Here is a 21829-nt window from a genome sequence, read left to right on the forward strand (position 1 = left end):
AGAGCTGGGGGTTTCCTCTGATTGGCTAGGTATGAATAATGAAGACAGGTCATTGAAGTAAATGGGCTGGGCCTGTAGTATGGTGGAAGCTTTGACCAGCTCTCCTTGAGGAAGGCACTATTTCTAAGCAGGGATAATTAGTGAGGGAGGCCATATTTGAAGACTGTCATCTGATCCTGCATTTAGTCACTGGAAACTCAATACAAGATCAACCCTTCTGGTGACGGCTAGAAGCACGCGTAGCATCCTGTCTGTCAAGCAGGCAGGCAGCCTGGCCTGGACACCACCATCAGACTGTTAGCAAAGTAAATAGTATTTACGCATTGTAGCTTACAACACCGGATGCTAATGTTTTCACAGTAAAACAGGGCAGCGTAGGCTGCGTTTAGATGGTATGAGGTAGACGGCAAAGCGGATGTCATCGTTTTCAATTTCAGCACAACAGTAAATGCCGTTGAGCCTGGCGGTGAATGCCGTCAGTCGCCACGGTAGACGGGAATCGCCACCAGAGTTAAAATATTTCGACTTTTGCCGTAACGTTGTTTTCTACCGTATGTTGATTTGGTATGACGGTTTTACGTCCCTTGTCTAAACGCAGCATAAGAGGTAGGACTTACAAAGTATGAGTCAATGTGTGTCAAATATATGTTATATTTACAAAGATAATAAAGAATCCGGCACTGAAATAGCAGTGCCCTGCTCCTAGCAAAACAATTCAATATTAGGAAAGCGTTCTTAATGTTTTCTACACTCACTTTATAATATGTGTAAAGGAGCTGGAACACCAGCTTACCATGATGATCCAGAAACTGTCCTCCACTTCAAAGAAGAACTGCCTGCTCTTCTGTGTGTGGAGGGATTAAGCAGGTTTTGTTTGACAGAAGGTTCTGGAATAGAGCAATGATGGTGGTCAGGACAGGAAGACAATACACACAACTAACATAGATGTGAGATGTTGTATTTCCAGATGATTGATTTGCTTGTAGTTCTTGTGTACCTGGTAAACTGTACAATGGCCAACATTACGGATCTTCTCATTCTTCTCGACCTCACTGGGATGGTAGAATAAAATCTTCTCCTCCTATAACGCATACAAGGAGACAGTTTCCATGAGGCACAGTATTTAAATGGGGACAACACAGTTGGCAGATATTCACATTGTATCATTTATAGCAGCTAACTTTGGTTGAAGTTCATAGTGAGAACATGTGAAACACACACAGGAGATCAAAACCACCAAGTGGAGCTCACCTCTTCCTCCTGGGGCCGAAATGAAGGATTATAGATGAAGTGTACCGTTTCTCTTGCATTCTCAAAGTCATTCTTGGACTGCAACAGAGGAAGATGCTGATCAACAGTCTGTGACTGAACAGACTGAAAGATGTATCACTTGTTATCACAATGAGACCCTGGTTTTACCTGATCATCAGCATTTGTTTGGTTTGTGTCTTAACTTCCTCTGTTCCAGAGTGAATTGAGCCTTGTGGCTGCAGACAAAAATAATATCAGCTTTAAACTCTACACATCATTTCAGATTGAGAGAATCAGTGAGTGTGTCAGTTAATTTGGTCAGTTTACTTTAGACAGTAAATTGCATCAAAAACTCGATCTCAATCTCTTGACCCAGGGCTGAAAGATAGCTATGCATTTTCCAATCTGCACACCTTGCAATGGGTTACAGAAATCTCAAGTCAAGTGGCTCTGAGGGGTGGCCAGTCCTCTTCTGGCTGTGTGGTTGAGATCATAACAGAAAATGTAACGACTTAGTTTTTCAGCAGTTCAATCTTCTCGGTGTAACAGTTGGGATAATGGGGCAAATCGGCAGACAACGCAAGCGTAGGGTCGGAAACAATTCTGGCTAGGGTTAGCGAAAATGCTCTCCTAAACTGCTACAAAAAGTAACTTGTATTTAGGTGCCATGTTTTTAGGGAGTCCCTAGCTCTCAACCTCTAGGCGACATTCTGCCTTCTCCCTACAGTTCTCAGCCATTAGCGTCGCCCACGACTGGCTCATGTGAACTACAATCCAGACGTTGCATTTTAATGTTTATAAATGTCAAGTTAAGTTTACACACAGGTGGTCGGAGCGTGCTAGATAGCTAATTAACACAGGTGTTCGGAGCGTGCTAGATAGCTAATTAACACAGGTGTTCGGAGCGTGCTAGATAGCTAATTAACACAGGTGTTCGGAGCGTGCTAGATAGGTAATTAACACAGGTGTTCGGAGCGTGCTAGATAGCTAATTAACACAGGTGTTCGGAGCGTGCTAGATAGCTAATTAACACAGGTGTTCGGAGCGTGCTAGATAGCTAATTAACACAGGTGTTCGGAGCGTGCTAGATAGCTAATTAACACAGGTGGTCGGAGCGTGCTAGATAGGTAATTAACACAGGTGTTCGGAGCGTGCTAGATAGCTAATTAACACAGGTGTTCGGAGCGTGCTAGATAGCTAATTAACACAGGTGTTCGGAGCGTGCTAGATAGCTAATTAACACAGGTGTTCGGAGCGTGCTAGATAGCTAATTAACACAGGTGTTCGGAGCGTGCTAGATGGGTAATTAACACAGGTGTTCGGAGCGTGCTAGATAGGTAATTAACACAGGTGTTCGGAGCGTGCTAGATAGCTAATTAACACAGGTGTTCGGAGCGTGCTAGATAGCTAATTAACACAGGTGTTCGGAGCGTGCTAGATAGGTAATTAACACAGGTGTTCGGAGCGTGCTAGATAGCTAATTAACACAGGTGTTCGGAGCGTGCTAGATAGGTAATTAACACAGGTGTTCGGAGCGTGCTAGATAGCTAATTAACACAGGTGGTCGGAGCGTGCTAGATAGCTAATTAACACAGGTGTTCGGAGCGTGCTAGATAGGTAATTAACACAGGTGTTCGGAGCGTGCTAGATAGCTAATTAACACAGGTGGTCGGAGCGTGCTAGATAGCTAATTAACACAGGTGGTCGGAGCGTGCTAGATAGCTAATTAACACAGGTGGTCGGAGCGTGCTAGATAGCTAATTAACACAGGTGGTCGGAGCGTGCTAGATAGCTAATTAACACAGGTGGTCGGAGCGTGCTAGATAGCTAATTAACACAGGTGTTCGGAGCGTGCTAGATAGCTAATTAACACAGGTGTTCGGAGCGTGCTAGATAGCTAATTAACACAGGTGTTCGGAGCGTGCTAGATAGGTAATTAACACAGGTGTTCGGAGCGTGCTAGATAGCTAATTAACACAGGTGTTCGGAGCGTGCTAGATAGCTAATTAACACAGGTGTTCGGAGCGTGCTAGATAGGTAATTAACACAGGTGTTCGGAGCGTGCTAGATAGCTAATTAACACAGGTGGTCGGAGCGTGCTAGATAGCTAATTAACACAGGTGGTCGGAGCGTGCTAGATAGCTAATTAACACAGGTGTTCGGAGCGTGCTAGATAGGTAATTAACACAGGTGTTCGGAGCGTGCTAGATAGCTAATTAACACAGGTGGTCGGAGCGTGCTAGATAGCTAATTAACACAGGTGGTCGGAGCGTGCTAGATAGCTAATTAACACAGGTGGTCGGAGCGTGCTAGATAGCTAATTAACACAGGTGGTCGGAGCGTGCTAGATAGCTAATTAACACAGGTGTTCGCCTCTTGCCTTCAGTCGGTCTTTCAGAAACAAGCGCTGTTACGTGGAGATATGGCCGTGTTAGAAAAGTAACTCCAACTTTATCAAGGTGTGTATCAATTTAATCTTGGTATTATTATTAATAATATTATTTCTAGCTGATAAGAAATATAAGGGACAGATCTAAATGTACTGGGGGAGGGGTGGTTCAAAATAGGGGACGGTTGTAAAACTTTGTATTTTGGGGGGGGGCGGCAGGGTAGCCTAGTGGTTAGAGCGTTGGACTAGTAACCGAAAGGTAGCAAGATCGAATCCCCGAGTTGACAAGGTAAAAATCTGTCGTTCTGCCCCTGAACAAGGCAGTTAACCCACTAGGCCGTCATTGAAAATAAGAATTTGTTCTTAACTGACTTGCCTAGTTAAATAAAGGTAAAATAAATAAATAAAATGGGAAGGTAGTGCATTTTCCCCCTGATTTACATTTGCTCTTCTGCTCGTAATTTCCCTATAAACAATGGCTGGACTTACTTTTGATATTACCCTAATTAAGTTGTAGAGGTTTGATATGGTGTGGCTATTATTAAGCTTTAGCTACTGCAGACCTATGATATGAAGGCAGTGTGGCACTCCAACTGAATCCGACAGTTGAACTTGAGGTGAGCAAGACTGTTTCAGGCCTACCAGTTACTCCTATAATCTAACAATATAATGCTTATCTTTATACAAAATATTCGGATAGAGATTTTACAAATTACCCTCCTTCTGTACATCTATATCTGTATAGCAGACACAGTAGCATTCTTACATAAAGAAATGCATGTCGGTGTTGTAGCATGCCACCGGCTTTGTTTGACAATATCTCTGGGGTTAGGCCTAAGCTTCTATTCCTTTTATATAGGCTACATATACAAAAGTATGTGGACACCCCTTAAAAGTAGTGGATTTGTCTATTTCAGCCACACCCGTTGCTGACAGGTGTGGCTGAAATCAAGCACACGGCCATGCAATCTTCATAGACAAACATTGGCAGTAGAATGGCCTTACTGAAGAGCTCAGTGACTTTGAACATGGCTCCGTCATAGGATGCCACCTTTCCAACAAGTCATTTCGTCAAATTTCTGCTCTGCTAGAGCTGCCCCGGTCAACTGTATGTGCTGTTATTGTGAATTGGAAACATATAGGAGCAACAACTGCTCAGCCGCAAAGTGGTAGACCACACAAGCTCACAAAGCAGGACCGCCGAGTGCTGAAGCGCCTAGCACGTAAAAATCGTCTGTCCTCAGTTGTAACACTCACTACCGAGTTCCAAACTGCCTCTGGAAGCAACGTCAGCACAAAAACTTCTTCATGAAAGCCTAAGATCACCATGTGCAATGCCAAGCGTCGGCTGGAGTGGTGTAAAGTTCGCCGCCATTGGACTCTGGAGCAGTGGAAACGCGTTCTCTGGAGTGATGAATCACACTTCACCATCTGGCAGTCCAACGGACGAAACTGGGTTTGGCGGATGGCAGGAGAACGCTACCTGCCCCAATGCATAATTCCAACTGTAAAGTTTGGTGGAGGAGCAATAATGGTCTGGGGCTAGGCCCCTTAGTTTCAGTGAAGGGAAATCTTAACGCTACAGCATACAATGACGTTCTAGACAATTCTGTGCTTTCAATATACATACCTTTATTAATATATGAATATTATACAGTGGACACCTAAGCCTATAGGCCTTTGTATGCAATGCCCTGATACATTTGGACAATTATTGTTTTAGGATAGTATTTACATTTGTGTAATTTAGCAGATGCTCTTATGTAGAGCGACTTAAATTAGTGAGTGCATACATTTTCATACTGGTTCCACAACCCTGGCGTTGCAAGCACCATGCTCTACCAAGTGAGCCACATAGTAGCCTAAAACAGGCTATAAAGTTTTGCATATGCTACACATCGAAACACAAGAGATTGTGTTTTTGAAATTTGTTATAGGCTGTTTTTAATGTTTTTAAGGACACGTAAATTGATGGCGCTGGCTGCGACAGGTTGGATGTGAATGCATATGGATGTCCATAACATTTCTCAAATGTCCGGTAAATGATTATGTTCCCTGTTATGTTGTCTGGTACCAAATTTTCCTAAATTAAACTCTGAAATGGCATATTGTTTTTACGAATATTTTAGAATATTCACATGAAAATTTGACGCAAACTGGATGGAAACCTAGCTATAGGTGTCACTTAGATTATGCCTCAGCCCCAAACATCTAAAGTATAAGCTACCAGCCAAACAAGCTTGTAAGAATTGTACTTAAACTCCCCCCTCATTCTGATCTGGAGGTTGAGCATTTTCCCGTCTTTATCTCCGCAATGTGTCTTTATCTATGTATATGTATTTATGTGAAAAAAAATAGGGACCACAATGGAAATGAGTCTGACTTTATTGTGCAATCCCAGATCACTTATTTTTGTGTATACTTGTGTTTTTTTTTAACTGACAAATAAAATCAATCATTCCAAACTGTGCAGCGGCCAAATGATGAATGGAAAGAGATCGGTTACAAAACACCAAAAAGTTTAATGGCGTACAGAGATTGCCAAGCTTTCAATACAAAGTAAGGAGGGATGTATTTTCTGTTTGTCAAGATTGACATAGTCTATTTATTGTGGTGTTGAAAACCATGATATTGAAGTGCCCGAAGTCGGTATGCTTTGTTTATTGGTTGTGTGGTGCATTGGCACAGAATCCTGTTGGTGGAAAATTTGTTGCATATATTTCATATAATTATAAATATGGCATCAAAATGTTGAAAATCAGATTTCCCCCAAGCTGATCATTGTCTGCAGCCGACTCTGATCGTAGCGTAATGAAACAAACATCGAGCAGCACTGACGAGCTAACTCCGGGAACCCTCAACCTTCTAGCCCTCCGTGGCATCGGCTGTGCCACAAAAGCATGTTGAAGTGGCAAAGTCGACATCAATGTTTATGAACACAGGGTCACTATAGTTATTGTTCTTTGTGGTTGTAAATATTATTGAGTTAATTCTATGAGGGGGGAGGGTGTTCAATTTATTTTACAGTACAATGGGAGGGTCATGTGAAAGTTATTTTTGCCAGGGGCACTCTACAAAACTCAGACATAATTTTCAAATTATGCATTCATGTTTAGTGAGTTCGCCAGATCAGATGCAGTAGGGATGACCAGGGATGTTCTCTTGATAAGTGTGTGAATTGGACGATTTTCCTGTCCTGCTAAGCATTCAAAATGTAACGAGTACTTTTGGGTGTCAGGGAAAATGTATGGAGTAAAACAAGTACATCATTTTCTTCAGGAATGTACGGAGTAAAAGTTGTCAAAACTATAAATAGTACCCTGTCCCTAGGAAGGGTGCGTTACTTGAGTGGATTGAGTCACTGACATGATCTTCCTGTCCGGGTTTGGCGCCCCCCTCGGGTTTGTGCCGTGGGGGAGGTCTTTGTGGGCTATACTCTGCCTTGTCTCAGGGTAGTAAGTTGGTGTTTGAAGATATCCCTCTAGTGGTGTGGGGGCTGTGCTTTGGCAAAGTGGGTGGGGTTATATCCTGCCTGTTTGGCCCTGTCCAGGGGTATCATCTGACGGGGCCACAGTGTCTCCCGACCCCTCCTATCTCAGCCTCCAGTATTTATGATGCAATAGTTTGTGTTGGGGGGGGCTAGGGTCAGTCTGTTATATCTGGAGTATTTCTCCTGTCTTATCCGGTGTCCTGGTATGCTCCCTCTAATTCTCTCTCTCCTTCCCAGAGGACCTGATCCCTGGGAACATGCCTTAGGACTACCTGGCCTGATGACTCCTTGCTGTCCCCAGTCCACCTGGTCGTGCTGCTGCTCCAGTTTCAACTGTTCTGCCTGTAGCTATGGAACCCTAACCTGTTCACTGGAAGTGCTACCTTGTCCCAGACTTGCTGTTTTTGACTCTCTCTCGCTCTACTGCACCTGCTGTCTCTAACTCTGAATGCTCGGCTATGAAAAGCCAACTGACATTTACTCATGAGGTGCTGACCTGTTGCATCCTCTACAACCACTGTGATTATAATTTGACCCTGCTGGTCATCTATGAACGTTTGAACATCTTGGCCATGTACTGTTATAACCTCAACCCGGCAGAGCCAGAAGAGGACTGGCCACACCTCAGAGCCTGGTTTCTTCCTAGGTTCCTGCCTTTCTAGGGAGTTTTTCCTAGCCACCGTGCTTCTACATCTGCATTGCTTGCTGTTTGGGGTTTTAGGCTGGGTTTCTGTATAGCACTTTATGACATCAGCTGATGTAAAAAGGGCTTTATAAATACATTTGATTGATTAAAGTACAGATACCCCAAAAAACTACTTCAGTAATATTTAAGTATTTCTACTTAAGTACTTTACACCACTGCCCCTCCCCCTCAGTAAATGTCGATATGTCCCTAAAATGCTTATGCTTATGTGTTAATGTTCAGATTGAGCGTCGGTGTTCTTAACAAAACACCCTGTACAGACGAAGCCTTCATTCAATAACACTTTTGTGTAATGGAACAGAGTCTTAATCAAGGGCTAGGGAGTCCACATCGGCCTAGCCAGGTGGGCACAACAACGGGGAATATTTTAACATCTGACAAGACACGTGATACAAAGCAATCGAACTAGCTAAGTTTATACATTTAAAAAGCTAAATTGTTAAATATAGAAAGCAGTTAGGTGGTCAATTTGTATGCTGGTTGCACTGCAGCAGCGTCAACAATCCGCTACACTGGAGTTGTTTTCCCAGCGATCTGGGGAAACTATTTCCGATTCACAGATGATTTTGACAATTTAACACAACGAAGCGACTTACCTTTTACTCAACACATGCAGATCATCTCGTTTGTTGTGAACATTAGTAAGAGATAAAGTAGAAAAGCCGCGATCAATAAGAAAATCCGCATAAACATCCTGATTTTGACGTAATCACCTGTGTTACAGTAGAAACTGCTCGGTGGGATTTATTGTACTAAAATGATGGTTCCACAACAAAAGTTCCTGTGATGCCCTTGCCTTTCCAGACTGTGCATAAATCAGGCCTATATACTAATACAATGTTGAAGGAGAACATTAAGAACATTAATTGGTCTTAATGATCATGGATTGGTCTTTGTTTATTAAAAATGGTTGATGGAACAATTAAACAAGTGACAGGCAATTGACAACTGTCAAATTCAATCATATCATTCATTATTGTATGATGTTGATACTACAGTTTGGATAGATTATCATTAAAATGTAATATGCGAACTGGCCATAGAGATCCTATTAAATTACAAGTGGGGACTATGTCATTAATTCTCAAAGTTCCTGAATGGTATGAAAATGGCAGCCATATTGGTCAGGGGGAAATCCGAACCAGTCTAATTGAAATGAATGGCAATAGATGCATAATCCTGATTTTACTTATGCAGGAGAATAAAAGTAAGGCATGTGATATCAGAAATTGTCATCAAATTATTGTCAACCTAAAATATTGTCATATAATTATAAATACAGTTTATATGGGTTAACAATTTTTCTGTATATATTGCCTCAAAACTATATGTAAACAGACCATAAATGTCTAAATGTTTTGTTTTCTTTGAAAGCTGTGAGTGCTATTGTATTAAACAATATCAGTACTTTAAAAACTTGTCTAAGTCCTATCATCAACTGATTAGGCCAGTGTACAGTATGGCTTTGGATTGACTGCATTGTTTGAATGGGATGTTGGCATATTGGTAGTTAACTTGAAAAATCTATGGAATCGTTCCTTTAAAACTGTCTGGCTAGCTAACAAACAGAGTGTAGGTACATTTTTGTAATTCATTATTTGACACAATATCTTATCACAGTGCTGGCAAACCATGGTTGACCAACTCCCTGACAAAAATGGCTGACCCTTAGACCCGGTTCATGGACATTCTAGTATTGTAATTCCTAATTCTATGGAACTGGCAATTTTTCTGTCTCATCACTTTAAGTTGAATTCATTCAACAGAAACCTAAGAGGTAGTCTTTCCAATGAGACATTGAGAGGCCTTAACCTGCACCCTGTGTCACCTCCATTTGCTTTAAATCTTTAACACTCGTATTCCAGGCCTATTCCTGGATAAACAATGAGCAACATCCATTTTTGGAATTATTGACATTTCTATCAACCACAAAATATGGTTTCCCATTGTTCTGAAGAATAAACAATGTTATTTTCAGTAAAGTATTCATATATTATTCATTACCTAATTATCAAATATTAAAACAAATATATCAAAACAAATCTTGTAAATTGAATGGAATAATCTTATGCTCAGTGTTGATCATTAACCTTTTATGACCCCATGACAGAAAAAACAAATATTCTATATATTTTGACAGAATTTCCTATGGTGGTTGGTTATTGTGCCCTCTTATATTCATGTAAACACACACACACACACACTTAATGCGGTGTAGCGGACACAAGTGTTACCCGATATAGCCTGAGAGAGAGACTGGTGTCAGTTAAGGTCATAGCTCACTTTTACTAGCTACTTAAGCACTGAGGAAAATATAACAAAACAGCTCCCTTTACACTTGATTGTCAGAAACAGCGGGCAAGGATTTCCCTTACTCCTTCAACAGTTGTCTGAATAGGCACCTCAATGGTATCTTGTTTTCTGTTTCATGTGCAGTAGGTCAATGTATATGTGGGTTGATGCCGGGCTAGCAATGATGCTAACCACTGTAATGACCTGTGAGCTTTAGACAACTAAGACAGACCACTGTGTCATACAAGCTATAGTGTATTCATATTGTGATTTGGATGGACAGAACGGTGTTACACAATGTTACAACTAACATAGCAGCTCTTTACATTTTAGGCAACACTACGTAACATAAAGTAATAGTGCATTAAATTGATTTCCAGTGTGGATTAGCCCAAAAGCAAAGTCAATCCATTACAGGACAGGATAATTCACTCTCTCGAGGGATAAGTGTACATTCAGTTCATTGTATCATACAACACTTCCTTACATGGCATCTGTTATGTGGTTACGATACAGTCATTTAATAGATGTAAATGTTCAGGAGTTGTGTTTGAAAGAAAAAAAGCAATGCAATTCGCCACAATAAGTTACAATGTGTTTATTAATTTCTTTGATAGACAATGTGGTGTGCATTGGAAGGAAACATGGGGCGACACAGCTATACAACCTTCTAGAACTTAATCAAAAGGCAAACAAAAATGGTCTCATGGATTCAAAATGTAATTGAATAGAGAGGGGCTCTGAAAAAAACTAAACTTGAAGGGTACAATTCAAGCAGGACAGAGAAAATCATATTTCCAGGAATGGAGGCTGCTGTAGGCTTGAGGAAGAACACTGGAGGCTGGAAGCTGGAGGCTGGAAGCTGGAGGAAGGAGAGGAGAACGAACACCTGCTGCTCTCTCTGCGCCCATGGATCTCTCAGGACTGGACCATGATCAGGAATTCTGTGGCGGGAGAGAAACCATAGAATTAGAATGCGAAAAACATTCTGAGATTAGTTCTAATTCTGGATAAGAACAAAAGCATTCTGAGATTAGATCAGAGCAGTACTCCACAAACATTGGTTATTTATGTAATCACTTCAATAGACAGCCCATACAATTAGGAATTGGAATACTAGAACGGACATGAACTTTGTTATCAAAGACAGTAAAGTATGAAGATAGGCAGAAACTGCTTCTCCAATAGAAATCCCCAATCAGACTTTTAGGCGATGTCATGGCGACGTTGGCTAGCTAAACTCATGTGCAGAAACATGTCATTGGGTCTAACTGTCGTCTCATGCCAAAATGCACATGTGCAGGCCTTCAAATCAATGGCACTCCTTCGATATAAAGTTGTATTCGATGAAAATGATAACATGTCAGTTTGTCACTTTCACAAGGTTGGAGTAATAACATATTCAACTACACTGAGCAAAAATCTAAACACATCACGCAACAATTTAAAAGAGTTTACTGAGTTACAGTTCATATAAGGACATCAGTTAATTGAAATATATTAATTAGTCACTAATCTATAGATTTCACATGACCGGGAATACAGATATGCAACCTTTGGTCACATATACCTTAAAAAAATGTAGGGCCGTGGATTTTTTTTGTCAACATTTAGGAAGTATAGAAAATAGAAATGACAATTGCCTGCTAAAGTGCGTTTCCATTTAATTATCTTGTGTCAATAAAAAACAGCTGGACGTAATGACGTCACACTTAAAACAAATATTGTTTTGAATAAAAATGTAGTGGTTGAAGTGTTTCCAGTGGTGGAAAAAGTACCTAATTGTGATACTTGAGAAAAAGTATAGATACCGTAATAAAAAGTTACTCAAGTAAAAGTTAAAGTCACCCAGTAAAATGCTACTTGAGTAAAAGTCTAAAAGTATTTGGTTCTAAATATACTTCAGTATCAAAAGTAAATGCAATTTATAAAATATACTTAAGTATCACAAGTAAAAGTAAAATTATAAATCGTTTCAAATTCCTTATATTAAGCAAAGCAGACTGCACTACAGATGACCACGTGTTCTCCTGATAAGTGCGTGAATTGGAACATTTTCCTGTCCTGCTAAGCATTAAAAATGTAATGAGTACTTTTGTACTACATAATTTTCTTTAGGAATGTAGTGAAGTAAAAGTAAAAGTTGTCAAAAAAATGTATAGTAAAGTATAGATACCCCCAAAAATACTTAAGAAGTACTTTTAAGTATTTTTACTTAAGTACTTTACACCAATGAGTGTGAATTGGAGCTTCATAGTTACATTCCGTGCCCCGCGTACCTTCAAAAGTATTCGGCAATCATCATTTATTCTAATAACACCATTTCCGTCATAATTTGTCGCAATAAAGACAGTTAAAATAAAAATCCACTCCTGTCCAACAGATAAAAATGTTGACCGTCTTTAGAAAATGTCTCCTATATCTGACGTTTCCATTACACATGTCGCAATGATTTTGGTTAATGGAAACTTTCTTATTGACTTCTCCAACCCCAAATCCCGGCCTGGTCTGCTTGGTCTGTTTTACAATCTTTCCCAGAAGTCTCCCAATGTTGTCGGAATACTTATGTAAATAAAGTATTTCTTGTTTTGCAAAAATTTCTTAAAACCTGTTTTCGCTTTGTCATTATAGGGTATTGTGTGTAGATTGATAAGGGGAAAAAATATTTGTATCCTTTTTAGAATAAGGCTGTAACGTAAAAAAATGTGGAAAAAGTCTGAATAGTGTCTGAATAGTTTCGAATGCACTGTTTCACATGCCTTACTTTTATTATGCATACCACCATACACATACAGTGCCTTGCAAAATGATTCACCCTCTTGGCGTTTTTCTTATTTTGTTGCATTACAACATGTAATTTAAATTGATTTTTATTTGGAGTTCATGTAATGAACATACACAAAATAGTCCAAATTGGTGAAGTGAAATAAGTTGTTTCAAAAAATAAAAAAATAAAAAACCTGGAAATGTGGGGCGTGCGTATGTATTCACACTCTTTGCTATGAAGCCCCTAAATAAGATCTGGTGCAGCCAATTACCTTCAGAAGTCACATAATTAGTTAAATAAAGTCCACCTGTGTGCAATCTAAGTGTCACATGATCTGTCACATGATCTCAGTATATATACACCTGTTCTGAAAGGTCTCAGAGTCTGCAACATCACTAAGCAAGGGGCACCACCAAGTAAGCGGCACATGAAGACCAAGGAGCTCTCCAAACAGGTCAGGGACAAGTTGTGGAAAAGTACAGATCAGGGTTGGGTTATAAAAAAATATCAGAAACTTTGAACATCCCACGGAGCACCATTAAATCCATTATTAAAAAAATGAAAGAACACCACAACAAACATGCCAAAAGAGGGCCGCCCACCAAAACTCACAGACCGGGAATGAGAAACTGGTCAGAATTGAAGGAATGATGGATGGCACTAAATACTGGGAAATTCTTGAGGGAAACCTGTTTCAGTCTTCCAGAGATTTGAGACTGGGATGGAGGTTCACCTTCCAGCAGGACAATGACCCTAAGCATACTGCTGAAGCAACACTCGAGTGGTTTAAGGGGAAATATTTAAATGTCTTGGAATGGCCTAGTCAAAGCCCAGACCTCAATCCAATTGACAATCTGTGCTATGACTTAAAGATTGCTGTACACCAGCGGAACCCATCCAACTTGAAGGAGCTGGAGCAGTTTTGCCTTGAAGAATGGGCAAAAATCCCAGTGGCTAGATGTGCCAAGCTTATAGAGACATTCCCCAAGAGACTTGCAGCTGTAATTGCTGCAAAAGGTGGCTCTACAAAGTATTAACTTTTTTTTTGGGGGGGGGGGGGGGGGGGTGAGTAGTAATGCACCCTCAAGTTTTTTGTCTTATTTCTTGTTTGTTTCACAAAAAAATATATTTTGCATCTTCAAAGTGGTAGGCATGTTGTGTAAATCAAATGATACAAACCCTGAAAAATCCATTTTAATTCCAGGTTGTAAGGCAACAAAATAGGAAAAATGCCAAGGTGGTGAATACTTTCGCAAGCCACTGTTCATTAGTATCTTTCACAAAATCAATTTGCCCCCATGTCCAAAAGATGTTGGATAAAGCATAACAACAAACCCTAGGTAATACAAACACCCAAACACTTACAAAACCTTCTGGTTTATTATTCCATCAATAAAAAAATTGACCAAAATTACCCTGAACCAAATCGTTGGTTTGTAACCAGAGAATAATGTTTAGGGTTGTCTGAATTGTCAGCTTTATTGGAATCAATGGAATAGACCCAAAAGTGCAAACGTCACCCATCTGGCACTCCAGGTAGGCTCAATCAAACGCTAAAAGTATATGAAAGGTTTCGAATACTATTTCAAACCAAGGTCTGCTGGAAGCTGTGACTTATGGATCTCTGCTTGGCAAGAAGACCAACAGGGATTGCCATTAAGAGCATCTGATTGAACTCTCCAATCTGTTCTTGTCACCCTCAAAACCTTGTACACACGCTACTCTATACTCTACCAGTGCTGTCCCAAAGCCTTCCTAATGACCTGAAACATCTGCTGTATGTAAAACCTACACTCTACCTATTCCCTTCTATCCTGGGCTGGCCCTTCAAAGCCATACATCTGTGTTGACAGATTACAACTCTAAAGAGCATAACGTTAATCTCATACTACAAAATACACATGGCCATACAATGCCATAAATATGAAGAGAGACCTGACCATCGGCATGCTTGGCTTAGATTCAATAGTATTCTGCCATTCTGGAACAGGATGGCAGAATACTAGGAAAGAAATGTAAACTATTTGATTCAAGGAAATGCTAACAGCCTTACAAACTGGCTCATGATAATGCCCCAGCCTGCAGGTGATTACAGAGAGCGACTCACCTTCTACTCCGATCTTGCCGTCGTTGTCATCATCGGCTGCAGACAGGAAGCCTTTGCATTCAGCGTCTGTCAGTGTCCGCGCCCCGGGAACAAACCGTTGCAGGAAGAACCTAGGGGAGTACACACACACACACACACACACACACACACACACACACACACACACACACACACACACACACACAATCAGAATACAAACACATATACAATAATTTTGTGAGCCTTACACATACAGTACCATGCATCTGTCACGTGCGCACACACACAACTTGTTTTCCAGGACAGCCCTTCTGGCATAAAGGTTATTTGGCTCAACTTAAACAAGGATTGAAAGTAATAAAGCTAGGTTATATAGCTGAAACATCAAATGATAAACTCTCTGGCACAATGTTCAGCCTGGTCTCTCTCCAGCTTTGTAACAATGTTCAGCCTGGTCTCTCTCCAGCTTTGTAACAATGTTCAACCTGGTCTCTCTCCAGCTTTGTAAAAATGTTCAGCCTGGTCTCTCTCCAGCTTTGTAACAATGTTCAGCCTGGTGTCTTGCCAGCTTTGTAAAAATGTTCAGCCTGGTCTCTTGCCAGCTTTGTAAAAATGTTCAGCCTGGTCTCTCTCCAGCTTTGTAACAATGTTCAGCCTGGTCTCTTGCCAGCTTTGTAAAAATGTTCAGCCTGGTCTCTCTCCAGCTTTGTAAAAATGTTCAGCCTGCTCTCTCTCCAGCTTTGTAACAATGTTCAGCTTGGTCTCTCGCCAGCTTTGTAACAATGTTCAGCCTGGTCTCTTGCCAGCTTTGTAACAATGTTCAGCCTGGTCTCTCTCCAGCTTTGTAACAATGTTCAGCTTGGTCTCTCGCCAGCTTTGTAACAATGTTCAGCCTGGTCTCTCTCCAGCTTTGTAACAATGTTCAGCCTGGTCTCTCTCCAGCTTTGTAACAATGTTCAGCCTGGTCTCTCTCCAGCTTTGTAACAATGTTCAGCCTGGTCTCTCGCCAGCTTCCTAACAAGTGTTTTTTTATATGCATTGTCATAGAAGATGAGGGACAGTCAATTGAGTAAAATCTCTGCTATACTGCATCTGTCCATAAACTCAACTGTACTTGGGTCATACAGTTGGTGTCCTAAATTCTGCTGGCTGGCAAATGTATTTAATGTAGACAGCACATTATATAATGCAAATATAACAATTATCCTTTTTTTTACCCATGGATTTTATTAAGAAAAAGGAATAATGGTAGCCCTTCATTAAAATGACAGGGCAGTTGGATTGGACAATTTGATCTCATTGGCATTCGTGGCACTTGGAACAAAAAAATAGGTCATTGTATTAAATAATATTAAGTCTCCTGTCACTCAGCATATATTTAGAAATCCTCTCTGTGGTTCTGATGGCTCAGCAGGTTGCCGCTGGCACAGTTGGTGGTCCTGTGTGGCTCAGCTTATAAGAGTCTGCTGCTGGCAAAATGCCAATGTCATGGGTTCAATTCCCGCAGGAATCACATACGCTTAGTAAAAATGTATGGTATGTATTCACTGTACTGTGAGTTGTTATGGATAAAAGCATCTGCTAATTGGCACAGTTGTAGTTTTGAATCCCACCAGTGCGACATACAGCCAACTGAATGTATTAACGATAAGTCACTTTGAATAAAGGTGTCAGTAAAATGACCATGTAATTAAATAAAGGTGTCAGTAAAATGACCATGTAATTAAATAAAGGTATCAGTAAAATGACCATGTAATTAAATAAAGGTGTCAGTAAAATGACCATGTAATTAAATAAAGGTGTCAGTAAAATGACCATGTAATTAAATAAAGGTATCAGTAAAATGACCATGTAATTAAATAAAGGTGTCAGTAAAATGACCATGTAATTAAATAAAGGTGTCAGTAAAATTACCATGTAATTAAATAAAGGTGTCAGTAAAACGACTATGTAATTTGCACTCCTATATTATCATTACACAGGAAACTGGTCACAAGTGTCTCTCCTTCTAAAGGATTACTCCAAATGTCATACTTGAGCTCTGACTCCTCGATGTAGCCACTGTTGTCGTCGTCAAGGATCTGGAAGACATCTTTGACTTCTTTGGGAGACTTGGAGGTCAGGCCACACAGCTGGAAAAACTTCTTGAAGCTGAAGGAGTCTGGGGCTGAATGGAGTAAGAGAGAACACGTCAGAGGAGGCTGGTGAGGGGAGGACGGCTCATAATAATGAACTGGAATGGAGTAAATGGAATGGTATCAAACACATGGAAACCAGGTGTTTGATGTGTTTGACACCATTCCATTCATTCCATTCCAGCCATTACTATGACCCGTCCTCTCCCTTTAAAGTGCCACCAGCCACCGCTGGAACCCATGCACCCATAAATGCACCAATGCATGCACACACAGACAGTAGACACGCAGCATGTGAGTGCACACACACACACACACACACACACACACACACACACACACACACACACACACACACACACACACACACATACAGTGAGGGAAAAAGTATTTGATCCCCTGCTGATTTTGTAAGTTTGCCCACTGACAAAGAAATGATCCGTTTATAATTTTAATGGTAGGTCTATTTGAACAGTGAGAGACAGAATAACAACAAAAAAATCCAGAAAAACGCATGTCAAAAATGTTATAAATTGATTTGCATTTTAATGAGGGAAATAAGTATTTGACCCCCTCTCAATCAGAAAGATTTCTGGCTCCCAGGTGTCTTTAATACAGGTAACGAGCTGAGATTAGGAGCACACTCTTAAAGGGAGTGCTCCTAACCGCAGCTTGTTACCTGAAAAAAATACACCTGTCCACAGAAGCAATCAATCAATCAGATTCCAAAATCTCCACCATGGCCAAGACCAAAGAGCTCTCCAAGGATGTCAGGGACAAGATTGTAGACCTACACAAGGCTGGAATGGGCTACAAGACCATCGCCAAGCAGCTTGGTGAGAAGGTGACAACAGTTGGTGCGATTATTCGCAAATGGAAGAAACACAAAAGAACTGTCAATCTCCCTCGGCCTGGGATTCCATGCAAGATCTCACCTCGTGGAGTTGCAATGATCATGAGAACGGTGAGGAATCAGCCCAGAACTACACGGGAGGATCTTGTCAATGATCTCAAGGCAGCTGGGACCATAGTCACCAAGAAAACAATTGGTAACACACTACGCCGTGAAGGACTGAAATCCTGCAGCGCCCGCAAGGTCCCCCTGCTCAAGAAAGCACATATACATGCCCGTCTGAATTTTGCCAATGAACATCTAAATGATTCAGAGGACAACTGGGTGAAAGTGTTGTGGTCAGATGAGACCAAAATGGAGCTCTTTGGCATCAACTCAACTCGCCGTGTTTGGAGGAGAAGGAATGCTGCCTATGACCCTAAGAAAACCATCCCCACCGTCAAACATGGAGGTGGAAACATTATGCTTTGGGGGTGTTTTTCTGCTAAGGGGACAGGACAACTTTACCGCATCAAAGGGACGATGGACGGGGCCATGTACTGTCAAATCTTGGGTGAGAAACTCCTTCCCTCAGCCAGGGCATTGAAAATGGGTCGTGGATGGGTATTCCAGCATGACAATGACCCAAAACACATGGCCAAGGCAACAAAGGAGTGGCTCAAGAAGAAGCACATTAAGGTCCTGGAGTGGCCTAGCCAGTCTCCAGACCTTAATCCCAAAGAAAATCTGTGGAGGGAGCTGAAGGTTCGAGTTGCCAAACATCAGCCTCGAAACCTTAATGACTCGGAGAAGATCTGCAAAGAGGAGTGGGACAAAATCGCTCCTGAGATGTGTGCAAACCTGGTGGCCAACTACAAGAAACGCCTGACCTCTGTGATTGCCAACAAGGGTTTTGCCACCAAGTACTAAGTCATGTTTTGCAGAGGGGTCAAATACGTATTTCCCTTATTAAAATGCAAATCAATTTATAACATTTTTGACATGTGTTTTTCTGGATTTTTTCTTGTTATTCTGTCTCTCACTGTTCAAATAAACCTACCATTAAAATTATAGACTGATCATTTCTTTGTCAGTGGGCAAATGTACAAAATCAGCAGGGGATCAAATACTTTTTTCCCTCACTGTATACACACAGGTTAGAGTTCAGGCAAGATTGACTCGCTGAGGAGCTTAGAAGGTAGCGTGCCTGCAGTCCAGACTGGAAATGTCTCCCTTTATAGGCTGGCACACAGACACTCTTCCTAAACTGGTACAGTCCTCTTCACCCCAGCACGTGGACTAAACCGATCCTCGGAATGCTAAATTCTACTGCAATAGTTTGTGGACTACTGTCAGCCTACTACTGAGTAGGAAGCACTTTACCTTACAATAACTCCTACAGTACATGATAACTCTCTGTTTTCCTCTCATTCTCATTCTCTCTCTCTCTCTCTTTCTCAATACTCTCTCCCTTTTCTCAGGTAGTCCTGCCTCCTGAAGTAAGACCTACCTTGGAACTCCTTGACGGCATTCTCAATATCCTCCGCGGAAAGGATAGAAGTGAGTGACATATTAATCCTGTAGGACAGAGGAACATCGAAAATTATTCACACACACACACACACACACACACACACACACACACACACACACACACACACACACACACACACACACACACACACACACACACACACACACACACACACACACAAGGGCTATTTAAACGGTCAAATCCAGTCTCTTCATTTTGAGAATATGAGTCAGTAATTCTGACTGCATTCATATTCCTTAATGAATGGAAAAAAGCAGCTGGATTGCACAAGGGTGTACAGTAGGCTAAGCCAATAATAATGCATTGATACAAAACTCATCAACTATGCAATGTTACAAATCAATTTCTTCAGAATCTTTCTCAAATTAATCAATCTTAAGTAACCAGAACCAACAACACTGCCATGAATTGAACAACACAACCCTTTAAACCTACCTATATGTCCCTTTCTCTCCCTCCCAGGTGATGACTTCTAAAAGTACAGCTTTAGTTCGATCTGTCAGCTAGTTTCCTCTCCTTGCTCTGTTAATCTGCTGATGTCAATTTAGTGAAATTATGTCTATGTCCCTGTTCTGTCTGCTTTGTCGTAATCTGGCTGCTGGATCTGATTCCTCCGATTTAGGCGATTTGAAATTATCTGGCAAAAAGGCAATCGATGAACACGCAACAACACTTCTGCATGCATATGCATAATGGCGTCTGACAAATGGATTAGGAATAGTCTGGGCTATTTAGCGAAAATCTTTAAGCCAAATTCCGTTAAAAACACAAATTCCGAGAAAAATTACCTAAGAGAGGGTCAGCCTGGTAAATTAACCTGAAAATTCCTCCGCATCACCTGAGCCGCACTAGGCTTCCTAAGCATATCTCGGTCGGCAAAGTTACAGCACGCACACGTCACACCAAAAACTCCAATAGTGTTTTATCCTGCTCACCGCTTTGATTGTCTCGCCTTGCCGGTGTCCAAAGCAGAGGATGTAAGGCTTTGTGGTGACTGATGTCAGCCGATGAGGACTTATATATGGACTGGATACACCGAGAATCAGCAATGTTTGAGTTACCTGTCCTTGTATCAAATTCTCACAGCCAGCCCCCTCTCGAATTCCTTACCTAACTAATTAACCGTTAGCCTACTATTTATATCCGTCTTCACTAGCTGATGCGTGCAAATAGGCACTGGCAACTGTACCGCACTTATACTATAGCAGCAAGTGATTTACGCATCTATCTCTCTTTCTCTCTCTCTCTCTCTCTCTCTCCCCCATCACACTCGCGTGCACACACACACACACACACACACACACACACACACACACACACACACACACACACACACACACACACACACACACACACACACACACACACCACGTATTGATATTCCCTATAGCAAGGATCTCTATAGGCATTTCCCCAATTATTTTATTTGGTCCCCCAAGTTTTCTGTTTTTTAAAAAATAATAATTTTCATTGTTGGACATTAAAAGACTGTAAAATCACAAGATAATTAGCTGAAAGTGATTTTAATTTAGGAAATCTGTTCTCAAGTATTCCCACGCGTAAATAGAGGCATATGGGATCTTATCCCAATGTAATAAAGGTTTGAAATGATTCTGTTTTTGTCAAATGCTATATCTTTTTGGTATTCTTGCGGTCAATTTGCAGTCTGCAAAGGATTTATACCTGTGTTCTTGCCCCTGGCCATCCCCTGCCCTATAGTCTTAAATGGTGGTAGTCATTAAAGTGCTAAATGATGTAGGACTTTCATTTATATGATAACATTGAACATTGAGAAATATTATTAACAAATAATCAAAAGAAACATCTACTGACAGATCCATGAACAGATTAAAATTAGGATTGCCTGTAATCCTAAAATATTAATTCCCTACTATTCTGTCAAAAACCAAGTGGGGGCAGATGAGGACAGATGATCTAATATCTTCTCATGCTAATCTAATGTAGGCTGTCAGACAGATATTACACTGGCCATCCATCAGCAAATGGCATGGCAATTTAACCATGTCACACCCCACCAGTATAAGGTTGCACTTGAATCCAACATATTAACTCACAAACATCTTAATCTCAATACTTAGTGAATAAAGTCTACTGTACATGGTATTTTACTTTTTTTTTCAAAAGTCTGTTTTAGTTTATATGAACATGCAGGAAATTGTTAGAATAAAAACTCCTGTATGAAATGTTTGCTCTGCACAGCTTTCTTATACTCTCAGGGTACCAAACAGTGTTCTGTTCCACTGTAAAGGTGAATAGCCCACACACTGTATTCTGCCTCCTGAATAAATTCACTCAACCTACATGT

The 21829-nt window shown here is 40.9% G+C and overlaps 1 protein-coding gene and 1 long non-coding RNA gene across 3 annotated transcripts; both read right to left on the bottom strand.

Annotated features, from left to right (window-relative positions):
- Positions 1-757: 757 nt before the first annotated feature.
- LOC115152920 (uncharacterized) lies at positions 758-9142 on the bottom strand. The gene is made up of 4 exons (XR_003867603.1): positions 8433-9142; positions 1252-1329; positions 998-1081; positions 758-887 (listed from the first exon to the last, which is right to left on the bottom strand). It is a non-coding gene; the product is annotated as an uncharacterized LOC115152920 (long non-coding RNA).
- A 1569-nt stretch (positions 9143-10711) lies between these two features.
- LOC115152921 (parvalbumin, thymic CPV3) lies at positions 10712-20703 on the bottom strand. 2 transcript variants are annotated; one of them, XM_029697851.1, is made up of 5 exons: positions 20439-20703; positions 19459-19526; positions 17016-17148; positions 15003-15112; positions 10712-11072 (listed from the first exon to the last, which is right to left on the bottom strand). In XM_029697851.1, the coding sequence occupies exons 2-5, from the start codon at positions 19517-19519 to the stop codon at positions 11047-11049; spliced, it is 330 nt and encodes a 109-aa protein (XP_029553711.1). In that variant the 5' UTR covers positions 19520-19526; positions 20439-20703; the 3' UTR covers positions 10712-11046. The 2 variants fall into 2 exon arrangements, with proteins under 2 accessions (XP_029553711.1, XP_029553712.1); XM_029697852.1 differs by lacking the exon at positions 20439-20703 and adding an exon at positions 19939-19988.
- Positions 20704-21829: the final 1126 nt, after the last annotated feature.

The sequence above is a fragment of the Salmo trutta genome, chromosome 18 (assembly GCF_901001165.1).
Source record: "Salmo trutta chromosome 18, fSalTru1.1, whole genome shotgun sequence".
Taxonomy (NCBI): Eukaryota; Metazoa; Chordata; class Actinopteri; order Salmoniformes; family Salmonidae; genus Salmo; species Salmo trutta.